The 20,768-nt window shown below is 36.6% G+C and overlaps 1 protein-coding gene across 23 annotated transcripts in view; it reads left to right on the top strand.

Moving 5' to 3' along the window:
- The window catches only part of WDPCP (WD repeat containing planar cell polarity effector), a 489,024-nt gene that overhangs the window by 163,279 nt on the left and 304,977 nt on the right, over nt 1-20,768 (top strand). For 22 of the 23 annotated variants that reach the window (XM_057309423.1, XM_057309427.1, XM_057309428.1 and 19 more), the window contains 2 exons: nt 15,141-15,255; nt 17,946-18,079. In XM_057309423.1, the coding sequence (XP_057165406.1) occupies nt 15,141-15,255; nt 17,946-18,079 (249 nt within the window). The remainder of the gene's footprint in view (nt 1-15,140; nt 15,256-17,945; nt 18,080-20,768) is intronic. The other variant, XM_057309434.1, reaches the window with a different exon arrangement.

The following is a 20,768-nucleotide window of genomic DNA, read 5'->3' as shown; positions in this document are numbered from 1 at the left end:
ATTCATTGTATTTGAGAATATTACGTTATTTATATGCCAGTGTCACTAATAGAGAAAACATATCAGGTGTTTTTGCCAGTTGTAATTTATGGCCCTTATTTTAAAAAATAAAGTTAAAATAAAACTATTAGGTTAGCAGATATACTACTTTAAGTGACTATGAAATGAAAAGCAGTTAAAGCTATGCTTCTTATAAAATATTTATTCACAGTAGCTCTTCACAGTGAAGTACCCGTCATTTGGTAGTCTCCTTGATCTAAGTAGAAGCCTAGGATGAATTGTGAAATCCCAGTTGCCACTGGGTGCTAAATAAATAAATCTCCTTCTATTCCGCCATAATAGAGGAACAGTCCCTACTCCTATCTGAGACCCAGCCTCTCTGCTTCTATGACTTTGACCTAGAACCACAGCTCTCAAACTCTACACTGAGGCATCCTGGGGACTGCAGTGAACACAGGAGTCCTGCAGGATATTTAAAAATTTCAAGGAGAACACAACACTTCTCTCAGACGCTACACAAACAGGTAACTCCAGGTAGTGCAGGGTTTCAACGTAAGATCGCACCACACTCCTTTTGAGGATGTCATAGCTGTATGAGGCTGGGTTTTCAGGACTTGCTGTGATAAGCAGGGACCCTACAAGAGTTCACATAAAACAAAAGTGAGTGTGAGGGTGTCCAAACTGATTTCAAGGTTTGAAAAGTTGTGTAGTGCACAATTTCCATTAGTTCACACATCCTGTTAGAAAGTAACTGTGGTTATTTAGGAATTAAGTTTTTTTCTTTCAATCTCTGTTTATTATGTTTTCAAATGGCTACTAAGTTGTTGGGACATAAATACTTATTAAGTTGTTGGAGTCTATTTATTAAATGGAACTGCAGTTACATTTGGCCTGGGGGCACCGTAAGATTACTAAGACATATAGGGCGCCATGAACTGAGAAACTTTGGGAGCCCCTGGCCTAGATTTTGGATCTCATGCCCTCTGGCCTTCTCAAGACCCCACATGATTGTCATTTCTTTTATGTGTAGAATAGTGGTGGAAAGCACAAATTGCTTCATTTTTCATGGTATCTGATCTTGGCTTTACTAGCTGTGTGACTTCGGGAAGTTACTTCATCTCTCAGTGCCAGAGTTTAACTATTAAATGAAGATAGAAACTTGTAAGTTTATTATAAGAAGTAAGTTAATATATATAAAATGTTTAGTTTCTGGCACAGACCTGCTTTTTAAACTTTCTGTTGACTGGATCATTTTGAATCAACTTAAGATTATTTTTAATTAAAAAATATTTTTATTATGGTAAAAAAAAAAAAACCAAAATTTGCCATCTTAACCATTTTTAAGTGTATAGTTCTGTAATGCTAAATATATTCATACTGTTGTGAAACAGATCTCCAGAACTTTTTCATCTTGAGAAACTGAAACTTTATATCCCTTAAACAACAAATCCCCTTTCCCCCTCCTCCCAGCCCCTGGTAACTATCATTCTACTCTCTACTTCCGTGAGTTTGACTATTTTAGATACCTCATATAAGTAGAATCATGTAGTATTTGTCCTACTGTGACTGGCTGATTTCACTTAGCATAATATCCTCACGGTTCATCCATGTTGTGGCATGTGACGGGGATTCCTTCCTTTCTAAGGCTGAATAATATTTCACTGTATGTATATACCACATTTTGTTTATGGGTTCGTCCATTGGTGGACATTTGGGTTGCTTCCTTCTCTCGACTGTTGTGACTAATGCTGCTGTGAACATGGGGTACAAATATCTCTTCAAGACCTTGCTTTCATTTCTTTTGGATATATACCCACAAGTTCGATTGTTGAATCAGGTGATCATTCTATTTTTAGTTTTTTGAGGAAACTCTGTACTGTCTTCCACAGTGATTGTAGCATTTTGCAGTCCTAGCAATGGTACACAAGGGTTCCAATTTCTCTACATCCTCACCAACACTTATTTTATTTTTCTGGGTTTTGTTTTTTGTTTTTTGGGTTTTTTTTTTTTTTTGATAGTTGCTATCCTAATGAGTGTGAAGTGATATCTCATTGTGGTTTTGCTTTGCATTTCTCTAATGATTAGTGATGTTGAACATCATTTCCTTTGCTTGTTGGCCATTTGTATGTTTTCTTTGGAGAAATGTCTATTCAAGTATTTTACCCATTTTTTAAGGGTTATATGATTTTTCGTTACTGATTTGTAGGAGTTTTAAAAATGTATTCTGGATATTAACCCCTTATCAGACGTATGATTTGAAAATATTCTCTCCCAGTGTGCGGATTGCCTTTTTACCCTGTTGATTGTGTCCTTTAATACATTAAAGTCTTAAAGTTTGATGTAGTCCCATTTGTCTATTTTTGCTTTTGTTGTCTATGCTTTTGGTATTATGTTCAAGAAATCATTGTCAAATCCAATGTCATGAAGCTATTTCCCTGTGGTTTCTTTGAGGAATTTTATAGTTTTGTATCTAAGTGTAGATCTTTAATCCATTTGGGTATTTTTGTGTATGTGTAGGAGTCCACCTTTGTTCTTTTAGATGTGGATATACAGTTTTTCCCACACCATTTGTTGAAGTGACTGTCCTTTCCCCTTGAATGGTCTTGGCCCTCTTGTTGAAGATCAGTTGGAGCATATTTGCGAGGGTTTATTTCTGAGCTCTCTGTTCTGTTCCGTTGGTCTATAGGTTTGTCTCTAAGACAGAATCACGGCATTTTGATTATGTGGCTTTATAATATATTTTGAAATCAGGTAATGTGAGTCCTCTAACTTTGTTCTTTTTCAAAATTGTTTTGGCTATTTGGGATCCCTGAGATTCCCAGTTTGCTTTTAATAGGCACAACTCTTTTCTTTTTAAACACATAACCACAGTCTTAATCATCACTGGTACTACCAGGTCTTATCCCGTTCCTTCAAAAGCAAATTTCTCAAAAGAATTGTCCCTATTTGTAGTCTCCCTTTCCTTATTGCTCACTCAGCATTCAGCCAGCTCCAGTTGTGCCTTTTTTTCCTGATTATTATGTTGAAAAACTTGCCACTAAGGTTGCAAAAAATTCCATATTACTAAATGCAATAGAATTTTTTTTAAAGCTTCATCTTAAATACACAGGAGGATTCAACACTACCAACCACTCCCTTGTTTTGTTTTGTTTAGTTTTGTTTTAGAGCAGGGTGGAGGGGCAGAGGGAGACGGAGAGAGAGAGAATCTTTTTTTTTTTTTTTTAAAGATTTTATTTATTTATTTGACAGAGATAGAGACAGCCAGCGAGAGAGGGAACACAAGCAGGGGGAACGGGAGAGGAAGAAGCAGGCTCCCAGCGGGGGAGCCTGATGTGGGGCTTGAACCCAGAATGCCGGGATCACGCCCTGAGCCGAAGGCAGATGCCTAACTGCTGTGCCACCCAGGCGCCCCAGAGAGAGAGAATCTTAAGCAGACTCCACATCCAGCATGGAGCCCAGTGCGGGGCTCGATCTCACGACCCTGAGATCATGACCTGAGCCAAAATCAAGAGTTCAACACTTACCTGAATTTTTAAAAGAGAGTATAGTAGGGGATGAAGTTTAAAAGATAAGTAGATTGGGAGGAGTTCAGTCTAGCCTTTAAGAGTAGTGTGATGCTGTATTTTTAAAATTCAATTTATTGATTTAATTTTTGGAATGGATAATACATTCATGTAGTTCCAAAAGAAAACAACAAATTATACAGAGGTAACAGTTAAAAGTTGTTCCTGGGGCACTGTGGGTGGCTCAGTCAGTTGAGAGTCCAACTCTTGATTTCAGCTCAGGTCATGATGTTGGGGTTGTAAGGCTGAGCCCTGTGTTGGGCTCTGTGCTCAGTGAGCACTCTGCTTGAGATTCTCTCTCTCCATCTCACTCTGCCCCACACCCTATTCTCTCTCTCTCTCTCTGAATAAATCTTTTTTTTTAAAGTCTTATTCCTTTTCCTGTATCCCTCCCACCCATGTTCCCTTACCCCTGCCCTAGTTAATCAGTTTTCAGTTTCCTGTCTATTAAATAGAAGAGTGACCAGTTTGCCTTTAAAAAATCATTTTGACTACAGTGTGGAGGATAGACTGGTGGGGAGCAAGAATGGAAGCAGAACATTTAGGAAGTGTTTAAGTACTCTAGAAGGGAGACGAAGTGAGGTGGCTCTGACTAAAGTTAGGAGTAAAGGGATGGAAAGCCTCCAGCTAATGTGAGAGAGATTTAGGAGATAAAGTCAACAAGAATAACAGTTTAGTTAGGGGTGTGTGTGTGTGTGTGTGTGTGTGTGTGTGTGTGTGTGTGTGTATGTGTGGTGGGGGGAGTTAGGTAAAGAAGAAGATACTTTCTAAGATAAACAGGAGACTTCCAGCTTTCTGGTTTCTGTAAGTCGATGGAAGGCAGAGCTATTCACTGAGACTGGAATGGCAAAAGAGGAGCAGGTAAGGGGCTCTGGGTTCCATTTTAAAGATAGTATGTTTGGGAGCGCCTGGCTGGCTCAGTTGGTAGAGCATGTGACTCTTGATCTCAGGATTATGAGTTGAAGCCCTACATGGGGGGTAAAGTTTACTTAAAAAATTTTTTTAATTAAAACACTATATACTGTGTTTGAAATATCTTTGAGGTACCCAAGGGGAGACATCAAGTAGGCAGCTAGATTTATGGATTTGGAGCAAAGGGGAAAAGGTCTGAGCTCTATAAAGAAGCCATGAAAGCTATAGATATAAATTTGATAACTGAGGAGTTCAGAGGAGAGAGGACAGGGCTTAGAATTGGGCCTTCCAACATTCAAGGACACAGGAAAGGAATATGGGCCTGAAAAGGAGACCAAGAATGCCAGAGAGGTAGAAAGAAAACTGGAAGAACAAAGTATCGGGAGAATTAACAGAAAAAAAGCACTTCAAGAACAAGGGAGTGGTGCAGTGCTTGGGTGGCTCAGTCAGTTAAGCATCCAACTCTTGATTTCAGTTTGATATCCCCCACCCCCACTCGCATGCACACATACTCTCTAAAAAATTTTTTTTAAAAATCTCAGTGCCCTAACAAAACAAAACAAATCTCAGTGCCTCAGCCGTACAGGCTTCTCAGTCCCTCATGCTCTACCTGTTTCTTCTTGCTTCAGGGCCTTTGCCTAAACTGTTCCTAGCTCTGCCTAAAATGCCCTTTGCTCCCCTTTTCACTGAGGCAACACATTGCTATCCTTCCATCTCAGACTGCCAGTTATCACTTCTGTAGAGAAGCCTTCCTTGACAAGCTCTATCCTCTATTATGTGCTTTTACAAGACCATGTAAAAGGTCTTGTAGGCATTCATTGCAGTTCCAGTTTTACATTTATTGTGTGACCATCTTATTGCTATCTGCCTCATCGATTTGATGAAAAGTTCCGGGGGGGGGGGCAGGTACTGTGCCTGGTATGTTAAATTAGAGCAAAGTTATAAACTATTTGGGAGAAGTTACAAAACTCCTCAGCATTTTGTGATAGATTTTTATTTTTAAAGATTTTTGTTGTTTTATATTTCTGTTTCAACAAAAAGCAGTAGTAACAATTTAACAATACTAATCCTAAGAAATCTCTCCTGTGCTTAAACCCAGCATAATACTGTGAGTTGTTAAATTAGGAAGGTGTCTGACTGTGTATTAAGGGTGAGTGTGTGTATGTGTGTGTTTATATTAACTCAGAAAGTGCTGTTGTCAGTCTTTAAGAGGTGACGTATATACAAAATTTCCAAGCTTACTTTTCTGGAACGTCTTCAAAGATTAGTATTTCACAGACTATGCCTTGGGAAATGCTCTTTTCAATTTATGCTATATTAGGATTTTATTACAGGGAAGGAGAAGCAGGATGTTTCAGGGACAGCTGTTGAGTATGGTCCTAGTCAAAGAGAATAGACAAGGAGTTATATTAAGAATGGTAGATTTTAGAGAAATTGAAGAAAATCAGCAGAATATTGGTAAATTTGAAATCTGTTGGATAAAGGTGAGCAATTAAAAATGGTAAATTCAAAGTAAGGGAACTGAAAAAAGATTTAGTGGTGATCTTTATTCCCAGTTTTAATGTTTTAAAATTTAAAATAGGGATGCCTGGCTGGCTCAGTGGGTAGAACATGTGATTCTTGATCTCAGGGTTGTGGTTTCAAGCCTCACGTTGGGTATGGAGCCTACTTAAAATGAAAAATAGATAAAAAAATTTAAAAATAAAATTTAAAATAATTAAAATGACTCCTTATCACTGTAAAATGGTATACAGTAAAAACAGGTATATAGTAAAAAGTAAAAGTACCCCTCAACACCAAGCTCATTCCCCTCTTCATGACAACCACAGTTAGCAATTTGGTTTATGTCCTTCCTCCATACATTTACAAACACTCCTCTGTGTTTATGTATGAATATATATTTGTGTTTAAGTGGAATTACTCTGTACACACTGTTCTGTAATTTGCTTTACATAGCAGTGTGTAACATACCTGTCAGTGATCTTCATCTGCCTCGTCATTTTTAGTAGGTGCATAATAATCCATAATTTAGATCTACCATACTTTACAGTGATGGACTTTTTAGTAAGTAAAGAAATTAGACGTGGATGGACAATCTAAAAAGGCACTATGATAAGAAAAAAAGAGTGTTTGATTTTTTTTTAAGTAAGTGAAATTGCAGAGGAGAGGGACTCAGGCCAGATTCCTACTTGATCCTTTTAGTAAGGAGCCACTATTGTAGTTCATTTTCAGTATGATTTAAATTCTGACTTCTTAGAAACCCATTTTGTGGCATAAAAGCATCTCATTAAAACTATAAAATAAGAAATATATTTGTGACCAGATAATTTAAGAGCTGCTTCTTTTTAAATAAGTTTTATAGAAAAATACCAAAAACATATAAAAAGTTTAAAAATCATCCATAATCCCAATTTTTAAAAACTCTTTGAGGCTAGAAGTTAAAATTCATGGCTCCATCTCCTGATTGCACCTCTTTGAGGTACGCAGTGTCAACACTTTTGGGCCTGTTCTTTCTGACATTTTTTTGTATTTATGCAGATAATTTCTACGTGCATATATATACACATATACCACAGCACTTTTTTTCCTAATAAAATGGGATAATGCTCTTCATGTAGGTCTGCAACTTTTAGAAATTCTGCACACACCCCCTGGTTCAACAATGTATCATAGACTTGGGCAGAAAACTTCTGATTAATTAAACTTATCTATCTTTTATGTTGTCTCTATTTGTTTTCTTGTACTAACAACATTTACAATAACCAAACTCAGAAGTGACTGATTTATTAACTGGCATGACAATTTATTAATTTATAGTATCAGATATATCTGGCATCATTGATTTTTGTTCATTTGCTTGGGGCATTCCCATCTGATGGCTGAATTACTCAGGAGACTAAATTCTAGATAAGAAGGCTGATTGGTGAGCTGAGAATTAGAACAAAAGTGAGGAGGTGTTATTACAGGATATTTCTATCAAGCTATGGTAGCTCTCTGACTTACCCTGGGGCTCTGTCTTGACAGCTGGCATTAGTCATCTCTCATTGCCCTGAACGTGGTTAGAAGCATACAGAACAGGCTTCCTCCAGGCTCCTGATTCAAATTGTGCACTGCTTACCACTCCATTTAAGATATCTGACCAGGTCTTTAGTCATTACCCTTTCTTTGTGTGAGGAAAGTGTTGATTAGAATTTGAACCCCAAATCTGCTTGATGGAGATAGGGAGAACGTTTACTTTCACAGCAGCTCATTTACGAGCACTCTTTTCAGGTGAGCCCCTGTGGAAGTGACTCACATACAGAGCTTGTGACCACCAGTGTCTCCAGACATTGCCAAATGTCCCCCGGTGGCCAAAATCAGCCCCTGTTGAGAACCATTGGTTTAGAGGGAGACCAGTTTAGAGTGAAGAGAGAGCCACAGAGAAGAAGTCTGGATGGGCTATTACGTGGAGGTCAACTGAGAAGTGAGAGTTAAGGATATTAGTTCCTCAGTGGTGTGAGAAAGAACACTGGATTTGTCCTATGTCTTGGTCTCTACTTTCCCACTAATTATGAGACCCTTCATTAGTTGCTTTACCCTGCCGATCACGAATTAGTATGAGAATTAACCTTATTACTATTATTTTTTTAACTTGTATACTTATTGGATACCAGAGTTGTACTGGCATTTTATATGCATTGTAGTGTGTGTAAAAATCCTCTGTAAATTATAAAATTTTGTACAAAAGTACTGTGCTATCTGGTATGATTTCCTGTTCACTTCTTTTTAAAAAAATTTTTTTTAAGGTTTTATTTATTTGTCAGATAGAGAGAAAGAGAGAAAGAGAGCGCTAAAGCAGTGGGAGCAGCAGGCAGAGGGAGAAGCAGGCTCCCCACCGAGCAAGGAGCCCTATGCAGGACTCCATCCCTGAGCTGAAGGCAGACGCTTAACCGACTGAGTCACCCAGGCGTCCCTTTCTGTTCACTTCTTACCACTGCTTTTATCCCTTTTGATCTTTAAAACTACTGCCAAATAGGAGATTTACTTTTGTACTTTTTGTGTATGTGTGAATTTCACCGTGGTTTTAAATATTTTCTAGGAATGATCACTTTTATTTAATTATTATGTATAAACATAAAAGAGGTGGCTTGAAAATTATATTAGGGATTAAAAAGTAACATTACTCATAGTAAGTGAGAAAATGAGATTTCTTATATTGAAATAGACTAGCAGGCAAATTTCTAGGCATGTATCTATTCCATATATTGAATAACACTGTACAAATCTTTGGGAAACCCCGTTGTTAACACTTCTCTATCCAGAAAAATACCTGTTTATTTTTTGTCCTTTTGTTTCTTGTCCTTAAGTCAATTCCTTATGGTGAGTCAATTAAATTTTTTTTGTCCTTGTCTTAACTGCATTCACTTTTGTTTCTCCACTTTAATGGATTAGTCAGGCATGGTTTCCCTCTATACTCAAATGTTTGCTGAATGAAGGAATAAATTACAGAAGACATGTTATCTTTTTTCCAGCAGGTTATCTGCTAAAATGATCAGTGACTCTAGTCTTCATTATAGATTTCCCCAATGTAAAATTGCTTGACTATCTATAGCTCTCAGAGTTTCTCTAGAATTTATCCTATGGATTGGACTGGGGGCGGGATTGAGTGAGGTGTTGGGTACCATCGTGATGTAAATTCACTGGACCCCCCAGGGGAGTGGCTCTCTAATACTTTAAATATTTGCTTCAGCCCTAGAATTCATTCCAGTGGTCCTAATACTTTGTTGACTCTCTGGATTGTAGTGTTTAGCACCTGCTGTCTCCTACATGTCTGCTAATGATTTGGGGGATCAGACTTTGCTACCTGTTCATGATTTAATTTTCAGAACATGGATCGAACCTGTCACGCATTGTTGGTTTTTAGTACTGACCTTGCATGCCTTTACTTTTCATTTTCTCCTCAGATGTAATTATAATCACATGAATTTTGGGAGAGTTTTCTTAACCAATGAGAATATTGAATTCAGTGAAATTGTCTGTGATCTCTGTTATAAAATAGCGCATTCATAATTACTGCATTAGTTCTTCTTCAATACTTGAGACCAAGTGTGATTCATTTCTCTTCTCTGTGGGTATTAAACTCTGTGTTCTAGGAAGCGGCCATCTATCCTAACCAAAACCTCCACTTCTCTCGGAAATGAGGTCTTCAGTATTCTATGTATATTCTACTAACATGTGTCTTCCTTATTCACCATTGTATTCCTGTCTATATACTTGGAATATATAGGAGGCACTCACATATTTTGACCTAGTGAATGAAATGAAACTCAAGTTCTTGTGGTTATGTTTTGTGTAGATTAATGTTATCATCTGATATAATTTTCTTTTTCTTTTCCCAGTGCCATTTTATTTCCAATTAAGTACTAAATCTAAGGTTAGGAGAAACCATTTGAAGAGCCATTTGAAGATTATGGGAATCATTTCCCAGTTTCTTAAAGAGAAAGCCACTTTGGTATGAGCTTATTGGAGAGAATGAGAAGGAGAAATGATAAAGGCAATGGAAAGAAACATGGACAGAGCAGATAATAATAAGAAAGATACTTCCTGCATGGGAGGGTGTCTAAGAAAAGAAAAAGTTTCCGTTCCTGTTTTGCCTTAGTCATGTTCTGCACAAAGAACAACATTAAAATTGGAACAATTTTGGGAAATCTCCTGGGCCTTCCATTGATTCATCCTATGAATCTAGCCTCAAACTCAGATCTGCTCTGTAGTGGCTTCCCTTTACTTCTCTCCTCTTTTTCATTTTCTGAGCTATCAGAATTCTCCAACTCCTTGCAGCAGGATAGGACAGTATCTTAATGCCCCTTTTCCTTCTTGTTGTGCCAAATCTTACGTAGGCCGTTTTCATTTTGGAGGGCTTAAGAACAAACCTTTTGGGGAAACAGGTGGAAACACTTTCTTGTCTGAACTGGAATATTGTTTTCCTGAATTTCAGACTATTTTTTCCTGGTTCTGGTTATCTCCATTACTATATCCAAGAATATCTTTGGCACCAGTAATTGGAAACTTTATGCTTTCTCACAGGTTGTTTTATAAAAATACATTAATTAGCTGATTAACTCATTTATATCTATTATGTCAAAATCTGGTGTCAGAGATACCTCTAGGCCCCAAGACATTTAGAGATCTATAATGATGGACATACCTTGATCATAATGAGTACCCAAACTAGGTTTCAGTAAGAGGGCTAACCTAATCTTTTAATACCTGTAAAGATTAGAACGTTCCAAACCTCAGACCACGATCCTCTTTCTCTTTCAACTTTATTGATTGAGTGAAATGTTTTTGTTGTTGTTGTTGTTGTTGTTGTTGTTGTTTTCCTCACAGTTCTTAGAGACTAGAATTCCAAGACCAATGTGCTGTCACGGTTGCTTTCTGGTAAGGCCTCTCTTCCTGGCTTATTGACAACAGTCTTCTTACTATGACTTCTTAAAAGTCATATGGCCTTTCCTCTGTGCATGCACATGGAGAGAGAGAGAGCTCTCTGTTTTCTCTTCCTCTTCTTACGTGGATACCAGTCAGGGTGGATTAGGGCCCCACCATGTGACCTCTCTACTCATTTTTTAAGGACAGCTTATCCAGTTCTATGACTTTAAATACATCCTTTATATTCTTGTTGACTCCCAAATAGATATCTCTAGCCCTTACTTCACCCTGAACTTCAGACTCATGTCTAATTGTCTACTCAGTATCTGTACTTGTATGTCCATAGACCCCATAAACTAACAAGTCCAAAACCAAACTTTTGATTCTCCCTAAATATGTGTCTCCTTGAATGTTTCCTCTCATTAAATCCACTTGCTCAGCCCCAAAATTTTGAGTTTTTCTCTTGTATGCCACATCCAATCCTTCAGCAGGTCCTGGTTGATTCCCTTTAAAATATATCTCAAATCTATCCCATATCATTTCTCCTAGCATTGCGGTTCTTTCCAAGCCATCATCTTCTCTCACCTGGACCACTGCAGTAGCCTCCTAATGGTCTCCTTGCTTCTACTCCTGCCCAGACCCCTCTCTAAAACAGAAATTAGATTGTAATTCTCTGCTGCTTGAAACCCAGTGATTGCTCATCAACCCAATGTGGCCCAGCTACTTCTCTGATTTCATCCTCTAGGAGTATCCCTGTCACTCATTTCCCTGTCACTCAGCTACTCTGCCTTAGCTTTCTTCAGTCATCCCAGGCACATTCTGACCTTAGAGTTTTGCATTTGCTGTTCTCCGCCTCAAGTTCCCTTTCTCCAGATAATCTTATGGCTTGTTCAATAACTTCATTCGGGTCAAATGACTCAAATGTCATCTCCTTAGAGAGGTCTTTTTATTTCTTTGTCATTCTCCTTAAAATAGCATTCTCCTAAAATCCCTATCCTACTGCGCTTTATTTTTATCTGTAGTTCTTATTGCTGTCTGACATTATATCAAAACTATCTGCCTGTTGCCTGTGTCCACACTAGAATGCAAGCTCCCTGAGGTGAGGGAGGGTAAGAGCTTTGTCTGTTATGTTCACTGCTGTACTAGAACAGGGCCTGACTCATACAAACCTAAATATAGATTTGTGGAATGAGTGAATGAATGAATATATGAATAAGTGGCTGTATGTATCCTTCGAAGAAATATTCTGAAGGAATGCTGAAACTCACTGGGCGGGATTCACAGTTCCCAAATCACTGCTCCAATCTCTATGTGTTATCTACTGCAACATGCATGCTTTCTTACTGTACCTTAACACTTCGCCTTCAAATCCTTTCCAGCTTAAGTCCCTCTTTTACCTAATCACAGGTTGCACTTTACAACTCAGTCCCACAAAGGTGGTCTTTTAGAATTCGTTTTCTAAGTTAGCAAATGCTCATACATAGAAATAGCAATTACTCTTATGGCATTAGGGCTAGTTCATAATAATGGTGCTGAGAGCAGAAAGGAAAAGAAATTCGAGACTTGGACAAATTAAATGCCAAAGTTCTGGAGGAACTTGCAAATATCTTGGAGACAATATCCTTATGAAATCATTGCAAATGGGAAAGGTGACAAAAGATTGTACTGGTAATAACTCACCTGGAGTCTAGTGCACTCTGTCTAGTATTGAGTCCAATCTGGGCGCAAGATTTTTAGAAAGACAAAAAAATATGTTCAGAGATGGCAAATAGTATAGTGAACATACATCATAAGAGTAAAGGTTGAATAATAATAAAGTAATTGCAAACATTTACTATGTGCCAGGCATTATTCTAAATACTGTTTGCAAAAGCTATTTAATGCTCATCCTATAAGGTAGATGTTACCCTATCTTTTTGGATGAGGAAATGAAGTTACAAAGAGGTTAAGTAACTCCCACAAGGTCACACAGCTAGTAAGAGGTAGAGCCAATGCTAATTTCATTCTGATTCAGAGTCCATGCTTAACACTATGTTGCTATCTTTTTAAATTTTTAAGTGCGCTATTGAAGAAAAATTTAGGTTATTATAGAAGTTCTTAGAAGACAACATTAGCCTTTACCTCAAGCTCAAGTGTCACCACATCCTACTCAGTCTCCCTAATCTCCCCAGTATGTACTCCTATCATAGGACCAGTAATAGCACTTTATTACACTTATTTGCTTGTATCTCTACATCTCTCTGTTAAGCTTTCACCTATTTTGAGGATTATATTTTATTCTCTTTTGAGCCACTAAATTTTGCTTAGTGCTTGGCATATAATCAACATTCAGCTTTTGTTGAATGAAAAACATGAATGAATGATCTCTAAATCAGTTAGAACTGTCCAGTTGTAAGTTAATGAGCTCCTGATCACTGGAGGTATTCAAGCGTGGGCTGAATGCTTGAAGGATGCTTGAAGGGATGCTGCAGAAGGAACTTTCATGTCATCGTGGAAGATTAGACTAAGTTTCTTTCTAACTATGAATAATCTGATCCTATAATGAGTTAGTTATGATTTTTTTCTTCAAACATTTATTTAGCACCTACTGTGTGCCTGGCATTGTTTTAGGTATTGAAGATACAAAGATAAAAGTGGCCTAGCCAGTATCCATAAAGAGCCAGTAGTCAGTGAATAACTAAGAAAAGAGATGCTCAAGAATATAGGTGTAAAGTTTTAGTAGATAAAAATAAATAGAAAAGGACAGATTTTAGAGATGTTTTGAATAAATGGGGAAGGGAGAAAAAAGCTGTGACATAGGGGAGAACTAGGCATGAAAGAGGGCCTAACATTGTCTCCCTGAGAAGGAAGAATTTAGAAGTAAAGATCATGGGCTGTGTTGTTATGGGGGAATTCCCCAAAGGGAAATATCAGCGTTTGCCATCAAGGTGTATTGCAAGGCTGGATGTAATTCAGTAGAGATTAATTTTTGAATATTTTGAAATTCTTGGAACAAATGTTCGTGTCTTATTAGTCTCCCAAATGAATAAAGATGATTACATCTTCCCTGCCCTCTGCCCCTTTTAGGGGCATTGACGTTAAATGGACAGTCTGTTCAGTCATGTGGGACCTTTCAGTTTCTTTTCCTATTCATGTGCGTGGAATCTGTTAGGTGGTAGGGAAGTCGTAGTCTTTCTTTATATTAACCTGGTCCCTCATGCTGCTCATCCTTCACACATGTCTAAATATGTCTTGACACAGAATCATCCTTTCTAGCTGGGACACGATTCCTAGGTAGGTGGGGAATTCCCCTGTTTTGTTTAAAATCATAGTTGTCTTTGAGTTTGGCTAGCATGTTCATGATTAGTTTACTGACAATTGGTTTTTTTCTTCTTATACCATATGCTATTCCATGATTCATCTGCTTTGAGTCTGTTGCCTTGAAGGTGAAACAATTTCTTCCAATGTTGATATTTCATAATCTCATAGATAACAAGCATACGCATATGCATAGTCCTTTCAGAAGTTTTAAACATTTGGAGATGAATGAATTATGCTGTCACAAATGGAAAGGAGCAGTATAAAATCATAATGGTGATATCCAGTCATCTTTTGTTGGGTGAACACTGATATTGATAAAGCCTGGGTACTTTACTGTGTTTATCTCTTTTTGAGAAATTGTTTGTGACATGTATTACTTATTTATGAATATTAAAGTTCAACATTTTACTTCAATTCCCTTGATTTACATGTATTTTAATATTTTAAACTGACAAGATCTTTATTTGTAGAAGTGGGGTTTAAATTCCGAATAAATTGTAACATTCACCGTTTATATTGTAATGGTTGCATCTTTTCTATATTTAATGTATAGCAATGACTATTGAAACCTTCAGAAATCTTCTTTTAATTTCTGATATAAATAGTAATCTTTCAAAATAGTTTAATAGAACACGGTACATTTTTTAATACAGTACAAAGCAGTTATTTCTGCATTGGTGTTTTCTAAGTGTTTCAATGGTTAGGCTTCTAATAAACGTGGTCTAAATTCAGTTTCTGACATAGCTTTAATCAGTCCATTTGCTGTGTTGCATCATTTAGCCACCTGTATCTGTTTACTCAGAATGGCGGTGATTGTTTTCAATGAAGAAAAACTCTTTGTAATTCCATGGTGTAGATGCCCATGTAAATATCTTTATAATTTATACATTTAAAGAGAGATTTTTGAAAGACTCTAATTCTCAGTATCTCTCTCCCCCTGCCCCCTTTACCCGGTTTTAGCTCCTCTTTGGTTCAGGTGTGCTGGTGTCCCTAAGCCTCTCTGGGCCACAGCTGGAAAAAGTGGTGATTGACAGAAGCCTGGTGGGGAAGCTCATCTCAGACTCCATCAGTGATGGTAATTACCCCCATGTGCCTACATTAACAGTGGGGCAGGAGGAATAGTGTGTCAACAGGTACACTAATTATTACCACTGGGGACTTGCAAACACAACTAATCACTTATAATAGCATAGTTACAACCCCTGGGACCAATACAAGTTTTGACCAATATTTAATATAAAAATTTTGTCAAGCGTTAGGCTCACATTCTGAGTATTTTTCACTTTTTCCTTTAAAAATGAACGTATTTTCAAAACGGTGTTTTTTTTTTGATGTGTTCTTTCAAAATTATTGTTGACATTTCAAATATTTTTCATTTTCAAATGAATTTTGAGTAAATAACCCAAATGTGTCAACACAGCCACCAATTAAAAAAAAAAATCTGTGTTTTGGCTAATAGGAAGATTCTTTGTTACCAAAATCTATGAATACTAACTTTTGAGAAAATTTGGGCAGTATTTCTAAATATCAAAAACCAATGCCAAATATACTAGATAAAGCTGGATCCTTTTAAATATACAACAATCAGTATATAATTGGTAAAAAGCACATAACAAAGGGGCGCCTTTGTGGGTGGCACAGTAGATGGGGTGTCCAACTCGGTTTCAGCTTGGATTGTGATGTCAGGGTTGGAGATTGAGCCTGGTATTGAGCCTCAAGTTGGGCTCTGCACTCATTGTGGCGTTAGAGTTGGCTTGGGTTTCTCTCTTCCTCTCCCTTTGCCCCTCCCCCACACTCACCCTCCCACACACTCGCAGGTGTGCACACACTCCCTCTCTTTCTCGCTCAAATAAATCTTTTTAAAAAGCACATAAAAAAGATTTTAAGCCAATTATTGAAAAGGTAGGATACTGACATTGAGTCCTAAAAGGCTCTAAGATGCTGTGTCAACCTACTTATTTAATTAAAAAAAAAACTACTTCATGTGGTATAGTTATTTCCATTTTATAGTTAAGGAAATTGAAGCTAAGACACTAGGGAACATGCCCACGAATGAGATACTAAGGAACGACTTGAAAATAACCAAAGTGAAATTGGAACCCAGGTTCTAGCTGTGGAGCCCATTTTCTCTCTACTATACTGTGCTGACTCCTGAGGTTTTAAGGTTGTGTTCTTTTATTGAAGGTAAAAAGGTTTAAGAAACAAGTTGCATTAGTGATTGAAAATTGTCAGTATCTTAACTGAATAATCAAAACAGTGTGGTCTAGTGGAAAGGACAGAGGTGAGAATACAGAAACCTTCCTTCTGCTGTGTGCTATCACTAGCTACCTCTGAATAACTTAGACACAATTTCATCATCTTAGAGAAAAACACTTTGCAGGATGGCTTTAATTAGCAACATTCTTGATAATAATAGGCTGGGGATAGGATTATAAGTGTGCCATTTCCTTTTCCTTACAGGGACATGGTGTCAAGGAAGCTTCCTATGGAAGAAGTTCCATTTTCATATGTGTAATGATTGACCCCTTTGTTGACACCGCAAATAAAATAGTGGCTGTGATGATTTTGTCCTGTTGATACTCCTCTATAAGAATTAAAAGGAGACTCCCAACACTATTCGTGTCTCTGAGATATCTCTTTTTGCTTGTTTCTTTTATTTATACCCCAAATAATACACTCTCATGAGACCATGATAACAATGTGATTTCTTGGCAGTTCTCCAGATTCTCCTGTAATTGTGTAGATTTTCTGTTGGTTGCTGGTTGCACAGCCAGGGTGTGGAAGTAAAGGAAAATATATGAAACATTCAATAATTTCTTTATGAAAGGAAAAATACAAAACATTTTTCAAATTCCTGTTATACTAAGTTTTTATCAATAATTTTTATAACATTAATAGCCCTTTACGTAACTCATGAATATTAATTGTCTGCCTACTTGTGTTCATTAGAAATAAAGCTGTAGAAATATTTTTGCTAATCTTCATTATTAGATATTAGTTAATGTAGTGTGCATATTGAGTATAGTATGCTTTATTTCATTCAGCTTGTATACCCTCAGAAAGAAGGTTCATTGATGAGAAATGTAAAAATAAAAAAAAATACAGGGACACCTGGGTGGCTTGTCAGTTAAGCATCTGACTTCTGCTCAGGTCATGATCTCAGGGTCTTGGGATCAAGCCCGATGTTGGGCTCCCTGCTCATGGGAAGTCGGCTTCTCCCTCTCCCTCTGCCCCTCCCCCTGCTTGTGCGTGTGTGCATGCGCACATCTCTCTCAAATAAATACGTAAATGTATGTATGTATGTATGTATGTGGAAAACATGGAGAACACTGATCTGTAGCCCCTAAAAAACCAATTTATTCTCAGATGGTTTGTATCCTGTAAACACAGGATTAAAGGCTAAGTACAAATAAAAGTAAATTGTTTTTCATCTTTACATTCAGGTATGAGATAGTCTTTATTTTATGCTTTTCTAGCCTTGGTTCATTTGGTGGTTGTCCCCAAACATCAGTGTATCATAAAATGGTATTAGGAAAAAAAGGAAAGTATCAAATCCATGCATGACTAAATTGATGATTATTGTTTATTTGTAATTTCTTTAATATCCTTGTAAAATAATGATATTAAAGAGACTAGGTATTGGTATTTATCTTCTGAGAATAGCTTTTTGTAATATTTGAGCGAAAAAATTTTTCAATTCATTATCATTTTATTCTAACTTAGTATCTTATAAAATGACATATCTTTTTTTGTTTTGTTTTTTAGCTCTTCTCACAGACAACTTTATCATCTTATCATTTTTGGCACAAAACAAGCTATGTTTTATTCAGTTTACCAAGAAGATGGGTTCTCCTGATACAAACAAAAGACTAGAAAAACTCTCAGCCTTGGATTATAAGGTAGAAATTTCAATTTATAGAGTTGTATTATTAATTATTAAGGTATGCTAGAGTATCACATGCATTGATATTATACTCATTATTCTTGAACATTTCTAGATTTCAGACAAACCAGAGTTAATTATATGATTAAGGTTGATTGAAAATAGTGGCTATCATACCTTTTCTTTTTTACTCTCATTATGGGAGTCTAATAATGGCATGTTTGGAGCAATTTATTTAGTACTTATAGAAATCAAAGATAGACAGTAGAGACAGGTTGCACATTTGAAAATGGTTTTCTTGCTAAGGGCAGTATATACACCATTCTGATTTTTCCTTAAAACCCCATATCATCTTTCTAGGCAAGGATAGCTGCTCTGGCTTCTATTTCACAAGAAAAGAAAGAAGAAAGAAGGCACTTTCAAAGGTTAATAGAAAAGTGTAATAAACAAGGGGTGGGAAGACCCCTCGCCCCCCACATACACACATGTACACCCAACTATAACTGGAGAAAAATGCAAAACGAAATCTCCTTCATATGTTAGTATCTCTCCCTTCACTAACTCCAGGTAATTTGTTTCCTTGTATCAGGGATTTTACATCTGTTAAGGCAGGATTTTTATTTTAAATGATGTGTTTAATATAAGTTTTGCCACATTACATTTTAACTGCTTGGAAGGCATACTCTCTGCTAGGATGAGTATCTAATACATTTTCCAGGCTGTTTCAGTTCAAGGCCTCTTTTCAGCAATGACTTGTGTTTGCAAGATTGATCCAGCCTCTGTGACGTGGATTTGAGACAGTTCACTGTTCACTGGGAACAGAGCTGATATACAGCTTCCTTAAAAAAGATGCACACTTATGCCATACCCAGAGTATCTATCTATAATACGGGCAAAGATTTTTAGAAGTCAGCTTTGTGGCTTGAAACTTTGTGTGTGTTTTTGAAAAAGTAGTATTTAAGCTAACCTTTTGCCCCGTGGGGTTATTTCTTATTGTGATTGAGGTGGTAGTGATATGGGGAGGATTTAATTTTATTTGGTAGAAACATCTGTTCTTATTAAAAAAATATTTTTGACATGGGATAAAATATATTAAATGAGCTTTTCATTGTGGTAATAAACTGTAATTTGGTTTTATTTGCCAACCTTGGGGAGCTTCTGTAACATTTGGTATAATACTGATTTTCTTTCATTGGAGTCAGTGGTATTCATGTATTGTATTTTGGTTAGTAAAAAAACTGGTATTAGCACCCTTAATGGGATGTTATTTTCAGATTGGCTAACTTAACTGTATATTTATTTGAAATGTTGCTTATTTATAAATACTGGTCTTTAAAATACACCAATATGGAAAAAGTAAATAAATTAATGAAATGCACCAATATGCATTAACTCAAACTATTTAGAATGTTTTCAGTGCTACTGTTTAAAATTTTGTATGATGAGTTTCTCCTTCTTAGGTGTGATGGATAGTTTAGTAGTCTTCTCAGCTGAAAGATAGTAGCTACCTATTAATGAGATCAGAGAGAAACTGTCACGATGTCATCTTTTCTTATGAAAAGATGTGGAAAATAGACTTACTATATGGACTCTTACACTTTAAGTAAGGGAATTGCTTATTTGTTTATTTTTTCTGCCTTTGGATTTGAGGATATTATGGGCGCTCCACATCATTTCTATACATTGGAGAAGTAACCTGCTTCCCTTTGGAAAAGCCATGGATTTCATTTTCTGATTCAGTATTTAAAATATAGATATTTAATACTTAGTAAAAATTGCCATTTGTCTACTGAAAGGATAATTTAAGAAACTTGTTCACTTTACTTGCTCTGTTGACCATCATGATAGAATACTGATGCTGTTAAAACTTATAGGAAACAGGAAATTTCAGATAACAGACATGATTTGCACTATATGAGGACTGAAAGTGTCAGTCTCTTAACTCTATTTTCTCATCTAGAAATTCGTAAGTAACATGTTTACATGGCAATAGGACATCAAAATACTGTATGTTTATTTGTAAGGACTTAGCAATTCCATTATGGTATTTATCTCAAGAAGATAAGTAGTTAAAATAATGATACTGAGAGCATAAATATAAGAATTTGCACTTCAAAGCCTAAAGTACATCTGTGTTGTCTATCGTTGCCCATTTTGGATTTTAAAACAAAGAAATAGTGTAGAGTATTTATAATTCTGCTTTTCCTTACAGCCGTACCATAATTTAATTCTCTCAGATTAAAATAATTTTGGCAAAGAAAATTGCAGGGTAAATATCCTGAAACTGTTGACCTTTAACAAATTTTCCAGTCTACATTTTAAAAATCCAATTCAATTTATTTAACAGGAAAGGGACAGTGCAAGGAGTTAAATGTTTACCATAAGAGAACAACACTGGTAATTACTTTGATTTCAGTTCCTTTTGATGTGCATTCGGAGGATGAAGAGGTCAATAATATTATGGCCATGCAAATAGAAAAGGGTTTCTTTTGACCATATTAAAAAAAAATAGCAGAGGATTATTAAAGCATTAACCTTGATTTTAATGGCCTTGGTTGAGTGGTGAGATCACAATTTGGATGAGCCTGATTATTTACTAAATACAATACATAAATGCAACGGGTTCTTAACACCCATTGCACTCTGGCATTATCGCATTACTGCCATCCTTTGTTGCCTTGCAGACAGGAATATGAAAGCAATCT

Source organism: Ursus arctos, unplaced genomic scaffold (genome assembly GCF_023065955.2).
Source record: "Ursus arctos isolate Adak ecotype North America unplaced genomic scaffold, UrsArc2.0 scaffold_8, whole genome shotgun sequence".
NCBI classification, from domain to species: domain Eukaryota; kingdom Metazoa; phylum Chordata; class Mammalia; order Carnivora; family Ursidae; genus Ursus; species Ursus arctos.
Note: the sequence above shows the minus strand (reverse complement) of the source record. Positions and strands in the feature narration are given on the sequence as shown.